The following is a 21,861-nucleotide window of genomic DNA, read 5'->3' as shown; positions in this document are numbered from 1 at the left end:
TATTGGTTGAAAACGATGCTTGAAGTGGATCGTGAGAACTAAGAAATGTATCTGACGAGAGAAATTCCAAGCCAAGAGTAATAGAGTTTCTCGAGGAATAAATGAAATTGGTACGTAACAGAGGAGACAAAAAGTTCATAATTCGCTAAACAATCATTTTCTTTGAAAAATTACAATTACAATTGTTTGTTGCAAAACGACAGATGTTTCGCGTGATTAGTTTTATTTACACGTCGCTTCGAATGCAAAACATTTCGACTTTTCATTGATAACTTACGATCAATATTTAACGAAAGAAGATACGTAGTATGGATTTAACAAGTTTCCGTTTAAAATGGCCAGATGCGTTTCTCCCCTACGTCGAAATAATACAAACGAAATTTTCCAGTTTCCACTTTGAAACGTCAACCTGGCGGTACAAATGAATTTCGCTCTTGACACGGTCGATCCCGAATACATGAAACCGGGCCGCAATGACACCTCTGCTCCCCATCGTTTCAAGAATCATAGCGGGTAAATGAAATCGTTAAAAGGCAGTAGCGAAACTGGTGACTCCCTCAAAATTTAGGGGATACTTCATATATGCCACTTTTGCAAAAATGGATACTGGACTGATCCTTTCGTGAAAGAGAACGAGAGTGTGAAAGAGGAAAAAGGATACATATGGGCATAGAATGGACGAACAGAGAAAGAGAGAGAGAGAGAGACAGACAGACAGACAGAGAGACAGAGAGGCAGACAGAGAGAAAGAGAGTGCAAGTTGAAAGAGAGAGATTGAAAGGCGGAAAAGGGGTGGCTCCGCCTTTGTCGTCCGATTATGAAGGGGCTACTCGATGGGCGCCAAGAGAATGGGGCGATGAAATTAGGTTTGCCTTGGCCACGATATCGAGACGGGCCAGTCAGTCGAAATGAAAAAGACGTTGCAGAGCGACAGAGGGTGGTAGGACGGAGTAACGATCGTGAACAAATAATCCTCTGAACGAGATAAAATTATCCTCTTTGTCCGATATGACGTTGATTACCGAACCTGGGAAAAATGTTTATCGAGCGAACCGATAGCGAACACGGAAGCAATCTACACGTAAATGAGTGTAATTTCGGAAGACAATGCGAAATAGATTCGTTTCTTTTGGTCTGTGAAAAATGGTTTAGGAATCGCGCTATATATTAATTTTGACAAAATTCCATTTCACTGGATATTGTTTTAAGCGATTCTCATACAGATGAGCTAATTAAAAAGAGAATATGGCGCGCTTCTACCATCCCGTCAATTAACTTTGTATAACTGTAGGTGTAAAAGGAGACAAGACAAGATATAAACCGTAAGACATAAAGAGAAGAACGAAATAAACGATACAAAAAAGTAAATGAGTAAATGATAAAAAAAAGGGAGAACAACATTTTGAGCAATAAAATATTGAGATGAGTTTTATGAATTAATTTTATTTATATTCGGTATAAATCAAACATTATTTGAAATTTACAAGCAAGTGTATTCAATTTAACGGTAGATAAATTGCTTTTACGTATACACAGGTTTAATTCGTACGTTCGAGTACATAAAAGGAGAGATAATTAGAAGTGCGTTCATTAATCGTAAAAATTCTATTTGGGTGATAAATGCGCGGGGAAGCCGTGCAGACGTTAAAATTTATGCACATACGAAAGCTGCACTTGGTGCTCGTTGTTCTCTTTGTTTTCCTACGGTCATCGCCCTGAATTTTTCTTTCTCTCTGAACTACTCGTTGCAAATGAACCACGTGCTGACCCACCCTCTGTCAGTGCCCATTTTTCCCTTTCGTTCTACCTTTTATTTCTATATTTACCATTTCTCCCTGTATACGTTGCCGCGCATATTCGCAAAGACCCCTCGCTTTATTTGCAAATCAAGGAAACCAAAATATGGACGAATCGTCACTTTTCCTTCTATTTATTTGAGTTACTCCACTCTCCTTCCCTCGAAAGCTATCTATGACAATCCAAATGCAACGTACACGTTGGCTTGCTAGTGATACGTCTAAAAGATTATCTACTTTTAGATATTTGTAAAAGTTAATTGCAAAAATGATCCACTTTCTAAGACGGAAGTGTTATGATTTTATCTAATAAAATTATGCTATTCGTGAAGAGAATTGCTACAATTTAAAAAACGATATCGAATCGTGTATGATAAAATTGCAAAAGAACTAAAATTGATGGTAATATTTTTTCCTATTTGATACCTGACAGAAATTAAAGTTGCTCGAGTTGAGAACCTTCGTAACCGAGTTATCGTCCCCCAAAGAACGAACGAACGGAGGATGCACCCTCTTTCCTCAGGATGAGAAGTGTACGTGTCCTGCAGTGTGGCATAAAACGTATCGTACCCTCTCGAGATTCGAGGAAACTCGTTGTCATGACTACGAAAATCCGGAAGGAACAAGTTATTTTTACGCGGCAACTTTCATGAAACCCGTATCTGAGTCCTTGTCCACTTTTACGACTTATTTTCGAGACTCGGTGGTCCACCTTACGGGCAATCCAATAAGAATTATAACCCTCTGCAACGGAGATTGCGTATATCATTTGTCTCGTGTTTCTCTCGCTTTACCTCGTACTATAAGCATTCTTCAGACACGAAGAATACAAGATAATCATTTACGCTCGACCGAAAGGTTAAGCTTTTTAATTTGTATGGTCGAACAAATTGAAATATTTTTATTGCAAACCGACCAAGATATTTATGTTTTTAGGTACTGAACAAGGTATTTATGTTTCCAGTATAATTCTTTTCGCTATATTCTTCTCATTCGTTTCAAACTAAAGTAATATGCCTTATGAAGCATAGTTACGTCAAATTAATAAACATACTTCAATAGCACGTTAGTGAAACTCGACAACATTAATTCGCCGAAACTATCGAGGGTACTATCATATAACATTAATTATAAGTTTCTCGGGAGGCTAACTTTCAGACACCTGAACTTCCAGAAGTCGAGATCCAACCACCCTAAATCGCGATATACGTTCGTAAACATCTAGCGATCGAGTTGGCAATAATCGTCTTAATTCCCCCAAACAGCGGCAAAAGTCAACGTCTCCTCTTCTTTTTATCGGCTCGAACGGCGCCACATGGTTTATGTTTTATGAATGAGTTACACCTACGCGTCATTACGATGCACGCGAGCTAAATATACCTGGATCACAGGCTGTAACCAACGATGCAACCAGGCCCTACCCTGCTATTGTACATTGTGCGCATCGTGTGGGCATCCTGTGCGAGAACTAGCCCACACGAGGCCGTCTTAACGATCCTTAAGCTGCTTTACGGTGCACGTGTACGCGTGTAGCCGCGAAAACGAGCGACGACAATACTTTCGCTCATGGGACGACTCCTTGCTTGGACCCACACGCGCTCGTACCGAGAACGTGTAACCTTTTCATCGCTTCTGTTAGATCCTGTTCCTGTTATTTATTTCTCGATCGTTCTCCGGAACGAAGAGAGCGCGAGCGATTTTAGTATGGCGTGGACCGATTCGCGAAAAATGATATCTGATGAAAAAATGAATATCTGATAGGCGAGAAGATCAGGGGAATTCTTTATAAAATTTAAATAAACATTGAAACTAAACGTAAATGAAACGAAACTTCTCTTTTGTAACTGAAGGGCCTGCCATAATGAGCAGTTTCCGATAGTTTTGAGTAAAACGAAAATTAAGTTAAAATTATACAAATTATTTCTTCAAGCATATTATAAATTCGTAGTAATAAACTTTCGCACTTTTGAATATGAAACTTACACTTTTCCTTTGCTTCGAATAAATAGCTGGAATTTAAATATCGGAGCTGCCGTTTCGTAAACTCGAACTCTTAAATTGACATCTCTAATGAATCATGTAAATCTATGACGATAGTGTATAGTATCTAATTGCACTAGAAGGCTAATTTTGCCGCGGTTGATCCTTCGTACAACGAAGAAATAAATAAATATGAAACCCGCGACAGTCCGTATAGGGACAATCCACTGATAAAAAAAAAGAAAGATAAGCGTATTCGTCTTTCTATTTTTACTTCTGCCGATTTGTCATGTCCCTGATTCTTAGAATAACGTTACAAATCCACGATTCCAGGTAGTCGGGCTATTCAACCCGTACGATTTCAGGCAGCCTAAAAATTGATATAAATTCCTGTCAAGCAGTTAGAAATCTCGCGGTGGAGAGTCGGATCTACTATTCTGCTCGAATCTGTACGGCAGACGCGTGCCGTTCGCGGAAAGGAGCCGCGCACGACATTACGAATTCGACGAGCGTCACGCCGAAATTGCAATAATTCTTTCGTCTCACGTATCGTCAGTTGTATGGAAGACGCGCACAGACACGCTTGCTAACTTACTCCAAAAAGCTCTAACGAGCTTCGACGTTTGTTGAGGGTTGCCACGCTGCGGGAACCAGATCTAATGCTCGTGTCTGATTCGAGAGTAGCACCGGCATTTTACTGCGCCCCCCTTTGCCCTCAGGACATACCAGAAGAGGAAGGATCCTCCCTTCTGCATCACCGAGTAAACGAACTCGTCGTCATTCAGGGAAAGAACGTGTCACTCTTTAATTGTCGATTGATGACACACCCCGCTCTGATTCACGTCCGAATAGCTGGAACTCGGCGATCGTCAACAAGCCGGCTAATTGACGGATACACTTATTTTAATTGCTTATCTGTCATTTTAATTATTCATTAGTATCATTCAATGTTCGTAATGACATAAAGATTTTACTTGTATCGACTTTAAATAAGGACATCGAAGCTTTATTCAGCTTTTAATTTCCTTCATTTTCATTGAAGTAAATTGACAAATACGAGATTGCTTGTCAGACTGAAGAAAGTTGCAACGTCTAATAAATTTTAGAATATAATTGGGTATTAACTAGGGGATAATGGAGCGTGCTGTTAATTTGCTAGGATTCTTCATTGAAACTTTCCAAGAGATTTGACATTATTGCTCACTATTGCAGATGCTTTCGTCAAGATCTAAGCGCGGAGTAGTGCTATTCTACAAGGACATTTTCTTACCCTAAAGAGGGAGGGAAGGATCCCCTCTTCTGCTTCGCTACGTAAACGAAGGGCGTACTGTGACGTGAACGAACGTTATATTCTCATCACGTGACACGTCACGACTCTCTTAAAGTACGTGCCTCCGCTTTTCCAGCGATATAAAATGCCCTCAAAGAACAACCGCAGAAGCACAAAGTGAAAACTACGTTGGGAGTACTGTAAAAGTTGAAGTTGAATCGTACATAAAATGCAATATTTTACGAAAATCTCTACATCATTCGTTGCATATACAAAGGTTATAGCACAGCTCGTTGAGCATTGATATGGCTATGTCACTAATATTCTTTTTGCAATTTGATTATATTTTTGATGTTGAACTTTGTGTTCACGAAACAAAAATACTAATTCTATTCTCCGGGAAATTTCACCGATATATTATCATTGTTGTAATTTGACGAATAATCCGTTTACGAAGATCGAATTTCAAAGATTACGAGACGATTCAGTGACTAACTAAAACTGGCTTCAACGGGAAATTCGATCGCGTTGCCATTCCTCGTTCAACGAAAACTAACCCTCTACTCTTCCAGTTGCACGGTAACAAAGTGCGAACAACATTGAAAAAAGGAAAGAAAAAAGAAAACGAAAGGATGAACAATCGGGACAACGAATGAGATACGATAGCCCAAAGGGACATCCGATATCGATACGAAATTTATAGTCCGGAAGCGGTGCATACCAGTGACGTACGAGTATTTATTTCATCAGGACATCCTCTGGCGCGCATATTTCTCGATTATTTTTCCGAGCTCGTTGCCTCGCTTCTATAGACGTGGAACGTATCACGGATAATACACAGGGATTACGGATATTTGTATGTTCTGGCTGACAACGTTGGGTCGAACACAGAAAGAAAAACATTACGCGTTACACACATCAAATAAAAGTAAAACGGCTTTACTTTCCTATTTTTGTTATGGATTCTAGCGAAACATTGTGAACATTGGAAAATAATGGTAGACTATCAGTAAATGGAATCTGAAGGGCTGTATCCATGTATGTTATTCGATTGTAAACTTAGTGATTTTCATATATTTGCTAGTGTTGTTAAAAGAATTTATCGACAGTAGTTTGTTTTCAATTTCTTCGTGGAAAGCGTGGCATTTAAAAATCGGAGAAACTAGAAATGCCAACCACGTGGTGAATTACATTAGCTATTAACCACGAGTTTATTCTATCGCGTCGACCTATCTTAACCTTTAGAATCGTTTTCTTCCTGAGCGGAGGAATTTTAACGTGCATTGTATCCGGAGAAACCTCAAACTTTTTAAGAGCAAGCTTATAATATAAATAATAAGAAACGAAATTCATGAAAATATTTATTACCGTTCGAAAATGAAAAATTGGAAGAGGAAGAAGATGAAATTCCATAAATAGAAAAGAAGAATAAGAGGAACGAAACACGCAGAAAGAGGGTGGATACCCTGGTGGCAAAGCAATTTTCCTGGGGCTGCAAATTGGCAATTGGACGATAAATGATTTAGGTCGCGTAAGCACGTACCTACATGTAACTCGGCTGAACTCGACGGGAGCGAACCTACCCCAAGGCAAAGCGCATATCTCTGCCTGTTCAACTATCTTACCGACAAAATAGATCTTTAATTCAATCGTTGGTTCTCGCTGACTCATGGTTCTTTATACTTGTAGATATAAATTCCTAAAGGCGTCTATGTAGCTGACACACGACATTACAGTCTCGATAAATATCACTACTAGCAATCGTGACATTTATTTCCTACAGTAAGAAAAAATAAAACGTTTCGATTTCGATTTATAATATTCTAATTTATATATCATTTTATAATATTCTAATATATATATCGTGACGTAATGTAATAAAACGTTCTGATAGTATAGCAGCAAATATTTATGTTGATCAATGAAATTCAATAATTTCGAACAATTAATATAGATTAATCGAAAATTTGATACTCGTTCGTTCTCATCGTTGGATTCAGTATAGACCAAAAGTCAGTAGGAGGCATTGCACCTGTTATCTTACAATTATTACCTACATATATCTACCTTGTACATAGTACAAAGCGCAATGCGTACTTTCCCAACACGCGTTAAATTACACTGCTGTAAGTAAGTGCAGCGATTAAACAGATACACAAGCGAGCATATTGTTAGGTGTAATCGACCGGAAGAGGCAGGTATTCCAACGATTCTATACCCTACAAATTCTGCTTTTCCTCTTCTACTACCGGTAATTTACGTTTCGATGATCTGGCATTCGACCAACATCGAATGCACGCGTTTTTTTCCTTTATTTCTTTTTATCCCACCCTCTTCAGTCACGCCTTTCTGAACGTGTACAGCGTACAGTGTACAACGAAACACCTGTGTACTTTGCCGTGTAATCCCATCATCGATCACTAAAGCGTGATCACGTATTGTTTTCACAAACCTGTGAAATAAACGCGATACATCTATCATTTCTGTCTGATTTTCGAAACAAAATTTTACATCAAATAGATGACCATCGGAACTGATAAAAAAGAAAGTATCTTCTTCAGAAACGAAGAAGAGTATCGATGAATATTAGAAAAATTAATACTATAACTACAAATTTAACTAAAAATTATCCCAATTAACGAAAATTGTTATATTATTATCACAATTATTGTTATTATCGTAACGGATATCAGTATACTAAAAAGCTAACTGTGGCTGCTTTTAACTTTCTGTCTACTACAAAGTATAATATAAAGCACTTGGTATTATAGAGTTTGTGTTATCACCCCGCGTTCCTTTGTAGCCGGAATTACGCTGTGATTTCCTCAATGTGTTTCGCACATATTCCGCTAATTACTTTAAAGCAGAGCAGGGTCGTGACGGTTAATAAACAAAGTCAATTTCTCCTTTGATCATAGGAACGATCCGGCTGTGAAACTTTCCGGTAATGAAAACAACTTCATCCTCGTTCGTCGGCCCAGAGAGGAACAAAGAGCAATTCCCTTGCAATATATATAAGGAAGAGAAGTGCAGTCCTCCTTCGTACCGAAAGATGCTGGTAGCCAGTGGCATCCCTTAAAGTAAACACCGTGAGAGAGCAAATCGAGACGTGAAACTTAGGATTCTGGGGGGTGATCAAAGCACCTTCACACCCCCGGGCAACGTATTCGATAATCTCACCAAACCGCTCCTCTTTTTGAGAATCTTTAAATTTCCTTTGTCGAAAAATTGCCAATGATGTAGAGGAAATTAAAATTAAAAATTGAGAAAATAAGAACAACTCGATTTCAATCGAATCAAATCGCTTCATATTTTAGGAAACTACACTTTTACCCTGGTTCGTAGTACACGGTGCATTTTTATCACTTGGAGAAAAATGCAGGATATAACTGTGAATAAATTTATTTCGAATAACGTGAATAACGAGTCGTTGATTGTGAAAAAAGACGATTATTTAGCAAATTTGACTGGAGCTTTGCCCGCTAAATATTTCAAATCGAAGTGCAATCACGGTGCAGAGAGGAACTCGTAAATCGCAGAGGCCGAACGTCCCATCACTTTTATCAATTCCAGGCCGAAAATGACGAGAACAAAGTACCATCGTATAAATTGCCCGCGGCACAAGTGAAATGAAGTAAAACTCGATAGCGTCGTACCGCAAATTTGCAGCTTGGTTGCCGAAATTAGCTCGATGAGGGACGTGAAAATCGGTTCTTGCTCGAATCTGCCTCGAGGGATGAAACGCGAAAGAGAACAGGAAACGGACTGGCCAACGGATAGAGATAGAGCGATACGGAGGAAGAGAGGGTACGAATAACCAATGAGCAACAGCCAGCAGAAAGATGGAGGGCCAGTGGAAAACAGAAAAAAAAAGAAAGAAAAAAGAAAAAGGAAATGAATAGAATGGGGGAAACGAGACGAATAACGCGCGGAATCGAAATCGAGGAGGAAACACGGAAAATGTCACGCATAAATACGGATAACTAAGCGCGCAGCCAGAGAGGCAAAAGGAACAAATAGAATAACAAAAGAGAGAAGTGATTCGCGTTAAATGTATTCGAGTTCGCAATTTGTGCGCGACTGACGGCAAGCTTTGGCGAGATTGCTTTCGTTTTTCAATTAATTCGTAACGCGACCCACAGCAAACGGGATCTCGCGCATCAACCTCTAGATACGTGTATAGCCCGGCGAAGAGACAAACGACGACGTGTGCTCTTGACAGCTCATTTCCAATTCCAGAATTCGGGTAACCGCGTCAATTATAGCTTTCGGTTTTTCAAATACTTTTATAACGTTTTCTATAAGGTATAGATACGCATAGATTTACTTATCTGAAAAATCAGCAACGATGAAATACAAGTAATCCAGAAGATACGTGATAGAAGTGATCTAGATAGTATATATAGTATGTTAAAACCAATCAAGTAACTCCATATATGTGAAGCAAAGATATTGATTTATCGAATATGGATGAGACTTATTCACATCGTACGTACATGGTGTATCAATCTTTTGGTCTTTAATTTTATGAAATCGTACAGCCTGTTCATTCTTCTCGTTCGTATTAACATCGCGTCTTCTCGAGAACGTTTCGATGGAATTTTGGAAAATTCAATACCTGCTGCGTAGTTTTGCCCCGATTCTGCCACTGATAGAAGTGTTCAACATTCAGGGACCACCCAGGTGCGAAGCTGAATCCCTCTGTTGGGATCTGGGATGATGTAGTAGTTGCCGCGGCGATCGCTTGTTGGTACAGCGGTTCGGGTAGCTCGGTGTAAAGGCCTCGTCTACCAAACCACCCACCAAAGATGCACTTGTCGTCCACTTGACCTACATCTTGTCGCGATTGCATCAACTCCTTTTCTAACGTGTAAAGCGACTCGAATTCTAAAAACGACATTCCTGGCTCGTTTCCACCACCCGTGGAAGAGACACGAAGCCCGAGAACCATCTCGTCTTGTAGAAAATCTTCCTCAAACACAGATATGTATCTTCTAGGTGAACGTTTCGGAGAAGCTTTCGGACAATACGGTTGCACCTGCGACGTTTGCTGTCGCTCCTCCTGCTGCAAATATCTTTTAGGTGACTTTTTACTGGATTCCACGCTTTGAACACTTCGACGTGGAGATGTCGACGACACGGAAGACTTGGCGGGACTGGACGATGGAGAATCCGTGGCGGATTCTTGCGACTTCTTCGACGAATTTCCAGTTAAAGGCGATATCAGAGATTTCGGCGATGTCAATTTGCAAATTTTACTCCTCGCGCCGTTATTGTTCCTAGGTAATATCACGGATGGCTTGAGTCCTGATGCACCGGACATCGTGACCACATTGCAACGTGGCAAAAATCGTTTCGAACCACTGAAAATTTCCCGATAAATCATCGATACTTTGTGCTTGCTTTTTCGAACGTTCCATTCGTCTTTTCCCCTGCTGTCGTTCTAATTCTTCACTCACACAATTTTTTATCTCTTGCTATCTCACGTATACGCGTGTCATGATTATTCTATGAAAGTGTAAGAATAATATTGCACACATATAAAGGTCGATAAATTATATTTATAAAAATTTCATCGATGATGTTCTCAAAGAGAATCAATTATCAGTTTGATGTATATAAATGGACATACTTCGCGAAAAAGAGAAGAGAGAACTATACAATGACCTAGGAAAACGTTTCTTTGCACAAAGGAGGAGTAACGAAGGAACGAAATCGCGAACCGTCTTTTGGAAATTATCTCGTACGATCTTCCAAGTGTATAGAACGAGCACCCTTAGAAGGATCCTCGGCAGGACTGACGGTGTTTCAAAGCGTCCGATGCGCCACAGGACGACGTAGCCGTGGCGCGCTTGTGCGCGGGCGCACATCGCGTCATCGAATCTACAACAATGTTCGCACGGCGAAGCGCGACCAAATGAGAAGCGGCGAGAAGCCGCAATTATTTCACTTACGCCACTGCCACGAAATTTCCAACCAGTAACTTTACAAAGTTACTTGACACCTTTCTACCGAATTTTCACGCACGTGCCAGGTAATAGCTGACTACGAATTCCTTTGAACAACGTGGGAATACGATAGCCTCACTGATTCCCTATACGTTATATGACGTAGAAGTTACATATCCGTGTGTTTATTCTCTTTTAATTTTGCTTCGTTTGCCAAGGGTCATTGGTAACTGGTGGTACAAGCGGAAAGGGGGTGATTCTACGCGAAAAAAGAAGTCGAAAATATAGAATAAAAATTTTTTCCTTTTTTTTAAATTTTTTTAAAAATCTACAGTGAGATCCATTATAACGAGACGTGATAAGTGCACGCGTACCGAGCGAAAATTCAAAGTCGATTTTCTCGAAAACAAAGCTTCAAACGAAAAATTTTTATTCTATATTTTCGACTTCTTTTTTCCCGTAGAATCACCCCCTTTCCGCTTGTACCACCAGTTACCAATGACACTGTTTATTTGACGAATAATCAAAAGTAATCAAAAAGTAATACGTGCGTACAGAATTTAATAGTCCGCCTTGAGAAACGAAGAAAAACATTCAGCTTTTAATAGGTCAAAAAATTGGTTTATTAAAATCAAACTAACTAAAATAAATGGTTCTAAGAAACCTACTCTTTTATGTTCGTATTAATTCAAAACTTCGTTTCAATGCATAAAGAAAAAGTGTTACCCGATGATAATAGCAAACATTGCGTAAAAACAAAGCTCTTCCCACTCATATTTTCTTATCTCTAAACTGCAAAGATAATTTAAATATTTACCATGTATTACAAATTCTAGCGTTAGAAATCGTTTTCCTGTGTATGCTCTTTCTTTTTATCATATAAGAAGCACCGCAACGATGTTCTCTATTATACCGAGTTGTTAAAGGAATCGAAAGATCGACGACATACTTGTAAGAAAGCACCATTCTAAAACGTCTAGGTACATACTTATTTTTCGTGGTTCCTGTTGGCGAGAGGAAAAACCGCGATAAGGAGACCGACAAAAGCTTCAAGGGTCAATATCGAAAGGTGGTTTCCCCGATCTCCGATCGTCGCGTCGGTGCTATTTTCGAGAGGGGTTCGAGCAAGAAAAATCACAAGCGAGGCGTGTGTACACGGGGGTGAATATTATAAAAGCACTCGAGAAAAAAGAGAAGGCTGTTGGTCTCCTGGTGATGACTGTGGAATCGGCGCCGGTATGAAAAAGGTACATGAAAACGTTCCACCCTCGAAGAAGTCCCCCTTTGTACGACAACGTGACGAGTGTCGGTACAGTGCAAGCACACCGTAACCCTGACTGGATCTACATATTGATAGCAAATGCTCAGCGCACCAGAAGATTTTGGATGCATGATAAGTAACCCATGACCATCTAATCAGATTTCCTAGTTACGCGAGTAGGGTTAACTGTACGACCCGATACGATTTATAGACAGAGATAATGTTGTTATTTCAATACGAATTAGAAAAATAAAGATATTTTCACGCAACAAAGTATTAGTTTATTAATCATTGATATATTACTTTATTAAACTATAAGTTTGTTAATTAGTTTTTTTCAATATTAGGTTATTAATAATATTAATTTGAACTTTATGGCTTTATGGTTTTATCAAAGGTCCACTCTATTTTTTATTCAAAGACTTTGTTATGAAATTTTTTTATTAAAATGGATATTGTTAGAAGAAACTTTACAGGACTAACGACGAATAGTAGCGAGGAAAAAGTATTACAAAAATTTCATGATAACAAAAAAGTTTATAATATAGCAAGTTTCTTTTATCTGTAAACAAAAAAAATCGATACCTTCGCATCTGTATAGGCACACATGGTGGCGAAGGGGTGATTAGAGAGCCCTCGAAATAATTAATAAAGCCACACCAAGCTTATGCTTGTCTGCTTCCCGATTTCTAGTTTCCCATTCAATGGCCTTCCCGGCGACTTACTTTCTCGTTTCCACGAATTCAATATAATAACGCAGACCAACGACCCTGTGGCTTAGCCCTTTGGATCAGGGGCTCCCAATTATTTCGATTAGAAAGCACTGCCTACACAGTCGAAGAAACATGGAAATTATCGAGAAGCCGATGACAACCGCTACCAACTTCCGACTACGCAAAGGGTGGCTTACGGAAAACGTTATTGCCATGTCACTGGCTTCGGGATTATTACGAATCACTTTTTCCACATGAAAGTGAATCCCTCTGTACACAAAGACCCCTCATATACGATCCTCATTCGCTTTCGTTCGATCGAAACTTTCATCGATAGAAGCATCGATTATTTAACTGGTTTTTATACGTTATACTTAATGAACCCATTAGATCAATCCAGTGAACTACTTGTCTAGTAATACTCGTTCTACAACTTGTTGAACGCATAATATACGCGGCATTATATCTTTATCGTTTCAATTGCAATTTCGTTGCCAAATCATTTTATTTCAACTGAATCTTTGTTGTACTGGTTCAAACACAACAATGATACCTTATATGTATAACATGACGATGAACATGATAAAAAGCAGTTAACGGTAACATTATTATTAAGAACTATGGAAATATAAAAGATAACTTAATATTTGAACATATAAATATAAAAGTAATTAAAAAAAGTTAAATAAAAATGTTTCGTTCAAAACATTACTTGCAATAAAGATGTAAATATATGTGAAATGCGCGCGCAGCCGATGGCGTTCTATTTAGTAGATACATAATTATAACAGACTTTTGTTTCAAGCTGAAAGTTAAAAATAGCTCGGAATTTAATTGATGATATTCAAATTCCGGATAAATATTTCATATAAATCAATAAATCTCTTTAGTACAGATATCTTTAGCATCGACGAAGTTAGAAATTTGTTGCATAAATAGATAGAAACGTTAAAGGTTAGGATGCATAAAACAAGATCACGTCAATGTAATACATATATTTCTTATCGTTAGTAGCGAAGAAAACGAGAATAATTTAATAACTCTTGATGATTAATTTAAACGATAAAGCATTGCACAAGCTGGTACAACATTCGTGACAAGTTTGAAAGTGTACGAATAAAAAGACGTATTCCCTTATACAGAAAGCTCTCGTGACTAGTTGATCTTACCTGTCTCTGCTCCGGCACACGAAGGTTTAGTTATAATCGTCCCGAGGGCTCAACAAAGACGAAACAGGAGATAAAAGAAGGAGATTCGCCTCCAGAGTCGATATCACTCGAAAGAAAAAGAATGCCGTGGCACATTTGGACGGTGCACGTATAACCGCGTTATATCTCCCGCACGTGGTTTCGCGACTGAGGGTGGTGAACCACGCGGAATAAATGGTCGATGAGCTCGGTTCACCTAAGAAGGATATTCGAATTCCTTACGAGCAGGACAAACGTCTTAGGAGGGAATTGCTTCCTTCCATACTTGACAAAAACCAATCTCTATCGACTACTGACCCCGTATCGAGGATCTATTCGATTTTGAAGATATTAATTTCGCGGGAAACCATACGTGATTCGAATTCAATATGCTTAGGTAAGGTCATATTTGACTTATTTTCTTCTCATAATTGAAACGTTATTGAAAATGTGCAAGGGTTTGATAAAATATAATTAATTTAGCACATCGTTTAAGCAATTTCAAAGAAATTTATTTATTTTTTGTTTTATCGAATATTCGTTAGACCGATAGTGTATAACGTATACGTATTTACGAAGTGTGAAGTGTCGCCATCCCTCGGTAAGAAATAACAACACTAATAGCCTTTCTCTTTAATGGGAAGCTTGAACGGTATGTCGGATCTCGTGAAGGGTCTAGCAGAAAGAAACAGGAATGCGAGGTTAACGCTAGCGAGGAAGCATCCTCATGAATGAGAAGCACGCACGCTTTACACGCATATGATCGCGCCGCGCCGTAGCTTGTGGAGAAACGCATCGTCGAAAGAGGGTGAACGTAATTCCTTTGCACCACGTGGTTGCACACCCACGGGACTTGCTTCGCCCCTGGAACATGACTCATAAGATTTATAGCTGTCTCCGTAAGTATTACTAGACCTTCCGATTTTTCGTGACGTACAATTGGCTAAGCGTTCGTAGATCTTCATTTCGTGGAATATATTGTTACGATTGTATAACTATACATGTAGGTATAGTGACTCATAGAAGCGTTTGACTACTTTTAACGGGGAACTTTTAACGAACATGCTACTTGTGTTATATAAAACTTTTAGAAACCTTATAATAACATCGCGAATATTATATTGACAATGTTTTGAAACAAATTCCAAGATGTATATTACGTAAATATGGAAATAGCAAGGTATCTACTGCAAACATACATCTTATAGAGGTTAGAATTTACTCAGTTTCTAATTACAACAATTAATGAACGACAATAACGATGCTTGATATGTAACTTGTAGAAAAGAAAAAGTTTACCCGAGCTTGTCGTTTCTCGCAAGGGCAGTTTCGCAATTTTTCCAATTGCTCCTCAATCAAGTAAAACGCTGTATATTTCTGACTCTCCGGGGACAACGGTGAATCTGGAGATCCGAATCCGGAACTTTTGCTGCCACTGCTCTTGATCGAAGTTGCGGATATATCTTTTACGTTAGTCGATGTATCCTTTAACGGCGATAAAGGCGACAGAGGGGAACCTATACCCGAACTTTCCGAACTAGAATTTACAAGACCTCGTCCACTCGAAATCTGTTTCTTCGGTTTTGCTTTTGGAATCAAACTTTTTGTCTTGATCGTATCTAACTTCCGCTTCGCTCCGGAAACCTTCATAACTTTCGATATCTTTGATTTCCATTCAAAAGATTCTCGATGTAACTTTAAATCAAAATCCTTCTTCGTATTAACTTTCGAACTTTCCTTCGACAACTCTTGGCCTGAATCGTCTATGTCATTTGTTACGGTTAATTGAAATAATGAATTAATAGAATCTTCCATTCTGCTACTTTTAATTTTATTGGCACTATCTTCTTGAGTTTCTACGTGTTTTCTTATTTTGCTGATAAATTCCGTACTTTCTTCTTTCGTTGTGTCATTCAAATTCTCTAAAAGTGAATTATACGAACTTGATAATGTTTCTTCGATCCAGTTGCAAGGTAAATTTCGTTCCTCGCTGAAAGATTTTATATTAGATGGCAAATCCTGAAATTTTTCAGCATCTTCGTTCTTTCTACGCGTATCTCCCTCGCAAGGGGTTGCGCAAGAACGAGGGTGCTCTAAACCGTTTCCATTATCTTTAATGGCGGTATCTTCCATTTCGTTTGATCTGCGCTTGCTTGAAAAGAATTCGGATACGACGTTCTCATATCCTAGCAATCGGCTATCGAACGATTTTAGAAGCCTTAGGCCGTAACCACCAATACAATCTTTTACTTCGTAATATTCTACATTTTCAAAGCAATTGCTTGAGATCGGAACCGATGTATTCAAGGACGTGGGCCTCCTTTTTACAGTACCGGTTTCATGACTGGGAGAATCCCAATCCACGTGGAAAGTTCTTCTCTTTGACGACATGTTAATATCTTTTTCCATATTTGATTATCACTAACGTATTACTTTATTTTATGTCTGTATCGAATCGGAAGTTCTGATGACGCTTAGGTAATTTTATGTTCAATGAGAAACTGTGTAAAAATAAATAACATAACGATTGAATAGCCATTATAACTTTCTCAAAGTTATCGCACCTTCGAAACAAAATTAAACGAAAGGAAAATATGTAGCCGGTAATTAGGGAATAATTTAATCACATTAATTACTTGATATCCGTATCAAAACGGAAATTCTGCTGACACTTTCCCATCTTTATTCTTATCAAGCACGGTGATCACAGTTACTACGAAAGATATCACGAAACACCGTCATACTTATAATCAAGTAAATTACTTTTCACTTTTATTCCATTCGACATTTCACTTAATTACAAAGCAGATTTAGTCCATCACTAACTTCGACTTCTTAATTCCCTTTGAAAAAGAGAACTCACAGTATCGATCACATACAGATATCCAATCACTTTAATTCGCTTTGCTTCACACTCTAGAAACTCTATATACCGAAGCAGTAAGAGCGCGAGTAATCGAAAGAAAAAGGCGAAAGAACGTAAAAACTCGTCTACCAGAGGCGTTGAAAGGAATCACGAAGTTCAACTCGGCCGTCAATGAAACAGATAAGCGTATTTTTGGGTTCTTGCACTCAGACAATAGATGCACTTGCCGAGGGTGCCTCGGGCAAACTGAAACCACCCCTAGGCACACAACCACCCTCCAGCGTTAGATCGGGCGCTAGGAGTATAAGTGGGCGCACATGGAAAAGTCCATGGGACCCTAGGCGCCTAGTCCAGCCCCCTATCATAGCTTTAGGGCTAAAAACTAATTACATTCGGCTACGGGGTTGGTGCATGATTGTACCATATTGCAACGAGCAACACTCGTTCTTACCAATACGTTGTTATGAATTCCACAAGACACGTCCGTCTACCGCTATACAAACCCTTTCGTTCAAACATGTGTTGAGAGAAACGGTTACTGTTATATCTAGGCAGTGCGCAATGGAATAGAAACAATTTTATTTGACAGAGCATAATGGAAATTCTAATCAACGAGAACAAAAACTGATGAAAAAAAGATGTGTGAATTTCGTTATGACATTCGTGAAAATCAAATGTAAAGAATGAGTATATACGTATAAATATACACAATTAGATGTACGCAATAAATATTTATATTTTACCTATCTTTTTATGTGTTTAATTAACGAGATTTTGTTCCAATCAAAGTATGTTAAAATGTAAATATATTAAAACGCAAGGGAAGATCAAATAAGAAATTTCAGTATTCGAATGCGGTTTTAAAAGTATATTATCGCTAGTTCAGTCAGTGATAATAGATACTTCTGCTTATCTGACGGGTTTCATCTTATTGTTTTCGTAGTGTAATGCGCGTTGCCCATGAATATCATTTGGATAAAATCTCATCGGTCTACCCGGCAGCCGTAACAGGGTCTTGAAACCCCATACCACGAACCAGTCACCACAAGACACATCCCCTAACTCTTCATCTGGACCGTAAAAATAGGAGACCGATACGGACACGTTTTGTAAATTGCGTTGGTGCATTTTTAACTATGTATAAACGCGTAATATCTTAAAATGTTTTAACGTTAGTTTTATGAACAATTGTCTTCTTCTAATTTCGTAAAATGTTGTTTGTCGTACGATTGACGATTTCAAATTATATTTCGCTTTATTTAAAGCCTAGATGATATAGTATCTATGTAATTATTATCGGTCAAAGCATAAGTTTAATGAAAAATATTGGAAATTCGGTATGCGCGCTTAAGCGTTGAAAATGAAGGGTTCATGCTACGCAGGATTGCGTGGGATATATTTTGACGTCGATTTTGCGAGGGATCGCGGTAGCATAATGGACCTTCAGCGCCAACATCGTGGTCTCCTCCATCAAACTACGTCCATTGCCATTCCCCGATCACGGGGACAGAAACATCATAAAATGTAATCCACAAATATGAGAAACCATAGTATATCTCGAATAGATTCATGAAACAAACAGTAGCTCGTTATCATATTTTTTTTTTTTTTTTTTTTTTTTAATATGACGAAAGGAATATGTTCTTTCTAATTAAAAAGAAATTTAACAAGATGGTTTAATTTCCATAATGTCAGAACAGTAATTTTTAATTGAAAACGTGACTCATACCGAGGAAGCTAGTCATACTCCAAGAATGAATCAAACCACCCCACTGAAACAAAGTCCTCCCTGGCCACGAGTTTTCAGGAAATAAACGATCCGTGCCAAATAGGTCTTAAATCGTTACTTTTGAGAATAAGCCAACCCTTCTTCGTCTAGACGTGAATTCGTTTCTTTCCCTCTAAGGGAATGCGTTAATTTAATTTTCCAGCTTTATCCATGAAACAAATTACTCTTAGCTGTCATACAACCGCATAATATCATATAAAGACAGGATATGTAATCATTTTGTATAACCATTTGTTTTATTATTCGTCTTATTTTTTTTATCATTGTTATTCCTTTTAAAATATTTTATTGTTACTCGATCGATTCAAGAAACGTTCAATCCATTTGGAGAAGATCATGCGTTTAAGGGTTAAAGAATTAAACGCCGCTGAGAAATTTATCATTAAAATTGCTTAATACTTTCATCAACGCTGTCGCGATAAAGATAATCCCTGAGGTTCGCACGCAAAAGAGAGCTAGTCGAACAACAAAAAATCTCGATCCACTTGCGGGTTGACCACAAGCTCGTGTATTAACGAATGGGATTTCGCGGGTCGGAGCTTACAACTTATAATCCCGACACATCCCGTTATAGGTTACCCGCCTGGCTCGTCCGAAGATTAAGCTTGCACCCCCGTGTGTTGCACACAGGAATAAGCATCCCCCGTGATACTCTGCATCGCTTGCCAATTCCCTCCCCTTCTCATCCCCTTGAATCAGCTTAAGCTGTGCACGCGTGCATGCATCATTTAGCTCATGCTTTGCTCGCGTAAACGCATCGAATATTATACAATTCCAACTACAATATTGCCGTGATCGAACGAGTAAATTGAATCTGGGAGGCAAACGAGCCTTAATAGGAAACGTGACTTCCAGGCTGCACCCTTTGTACGTGATTAGAATGATACATCACGATCGGAATAATTAGGCTGACGTGTTTAAGACTGTAGATCTCCAGTACCAGATTGTTGCACAAGAAACTTCGTTCCTTCAAAGTTCATTGATCGATGATAATAATAAAATCTTGGGTAATTTAGTTATGAAATTTGTAATAGCGACAAACGAATATTATTAACGTGTTTCGATTTAACGAAGCAAACGGTGATTACATTTTTGTAAAATTGATTTACTTTTACACAATGCGCATGATATCCAAAAGTATATAAAATATCCCAATCAAAGAACTCGTTACGATATTTAACAGACGAAACAAATCTCTGTTTAGTTATATTGTTAAAAATATAAATTCGGGTAAATATTCGCAGTCTATTTTTATTATGAACTATGTAATTTCAAAATATGATCATTCCATGTGAAACACGTTTATCGACGACGGTCAAAAGCTCGATGGATAAGCTAAGCTACGCTCGTGCAGAAGAGAGTTAAGTTTCCGACGTAGTTTACCGACGTATCTCGAGAGATGGAGCTTTCGAAGCACTAAACACGAGCGGAAGATCGCGCTTGCGAGGCAAGGTCGGGCCGAGCTTACGCGCGCTCTGCTCCCACTATGGATTTGCCATTAATTCGAAGCACCGAGAAACTTTTGTCCCGCACGCGCGCACCCTCCACGTTCAAACTACCTGCGACTTTCCCAAAAAAGGAGCACGTCATAGAATACCATCTGGCAGAAAGCAATTTTGTCATAACTATCGTCGAAATGTCTTTTCTCTATCCATATAGAAATGTAGGTCGAATATAATATGTAGTGACTCGACACGTGACGTTGTCAAGCTAGAAATCTATGACGTGACGTTCACATAAACTCGATTAATTATAAGATAAATCGTATTAACGAATAAGTAACAGATTTTAACGATAATCTACCATATTAAAATACGATGAAACAACAGTTAACAGATGAAGATAAGACTGGACGAGTTTCTAAAAAATACATCACAAGTATCGGTTGAAAGGATCTGTTAACGCCTAAACCTAGCGTCAAAGTGAAATCAAATCTGAATTCTCGGTCACGTACTCGAGAGAGGAATAAAAAAAAAGAAGGGAAAAAGAGGAAACGGTCCTGTTCTATGAAACGGCAGAAAACGATGCGCCCCCTCGCGATACAGCGTTTTCACGTCGACGAAACGGCACGAAGCGAGGGGGCGGATTTTCCCACGTGGCAGTTAGATCATGCGCGTCCCGTTCCAGGAAAAGTTTAGTCCGTGAGCCGCGTTTATTGCGGCCGAGTATTACCTTGACTCCTGGAGATAGGGGAATGGAGAACGGCACGCCGAGCAGGAGGGCATTACCAGCGGATCGACGCTGGAAAAGCGAAAGTTGACTTTAAACTTTCAAGGGGATCGTTCCGCGTGTCGCCAGCTTTTGCTTTTTCTCTCGTTTCGCTTATTCACCAGGACGTTTCGTTTCACTTTCCGCTCCCTGTGACGGAGGAAACCGCATTAGCAGTCGCGGATACGGTGTTGACGAATTTCGTCCCGTTTGATATCACGAACCTAGACATACCGTTTGATTTACGGTTGAATCGCCGGACGAATTAAAACGAAATTAACCGTGACAAGATTAATCGTCCTGTAGCGCTTTTTTTCTCGCTTTAGCATCGAAAGCCGTCAACGAAGTTCTCGTCGATGTTGGATAATGTATTTTGAAAAAGAATTTCAACATATTTTAGTTTATACAATAAACTTTAATATTTGAACGACAACAAATTCATAGAATAATAATTTTATTGTCAACGTTCCGGCTTGGTAAGATCGGTGAAAGAATATTATCGGCCTAAATGCGCGCACTCATTTCCTCCGACGAGCATTTCAAAGGAACAACCGTGCGTTTCAACGTCTCGCAGAAAGACTAATTGTTTGAACAAGATTGCGCTCACGCACGTGTACGTCGATGCCGCCGTCAGAAACCGCCGAGAATTAATTGATCTTGATCCTTGATCCTGTAGCGTGTTTATCTGCCACTAATATTCAATTTTTCATTTCGTGTTCTCCAATGGTCATTAACACGCGAACAAGTGGGTAAACGAAACTCGAGTATCGAAGACTCGTTATAACATGGGAAAGGACAGTATCATTCGGTTTTATGGCTGGCCACTATCTTTCCTTTGCCTTT

The 21,861-nt window shown here is 38.9% G+C and overlaps 1 protein-coding gene across 4 annotated transcripts in view; it reads right to left on the bottom strand.

Moving 5' to 3' along the window:
* The window catches only part of sick (sickie), a 193,147-nt gene that overhangs the window by 152,502 nt on the left and 18,784 nt on the right, over window positions 1-21,861 (bottom strand). For 2 of the 4 annotated variants that reach the window (XM_069112533.1, XM_069112534.1), the window contains exon 1: window positions 9,665-10,384. The exons of 1 other annotated variant lie outside the window; for it this stretch is intronic. In XM_069112533.1, coding sequence (XP_068968634.1) covers window positions 9,665-10,369 — 705 coding nt within the window. In that variant the 5' untranslated portion in view covers window positions 10,370-10,384. Of the gene's footprint in view, window positions 1-9,664; window positions 10,385-14,137; window positions 14,413-21,861 lie in introns of those variants that run through there. One more of the 4 variants, XM_069112538.1, reaches the window with a different exon arrangement.

The sequence above is a fragment of the Bombus flavifrons genome, chromosome 5 (genome assembly GCF_040668555.2).
Source record: "Bombus flavifrons isolate JBK064 chromosome 5, iyBomFlav1_principal, whole genome shotgun sequence".
Lineage (NCBI taxonomy): Eukaryota > Metazoa > Arthropoda > Insecta > Hymenoptera > Apidae > Bombus > Bombus flavifrons.
This window is presented reverse-complemented; position numbering and strand designations above follow the sequence as displayed.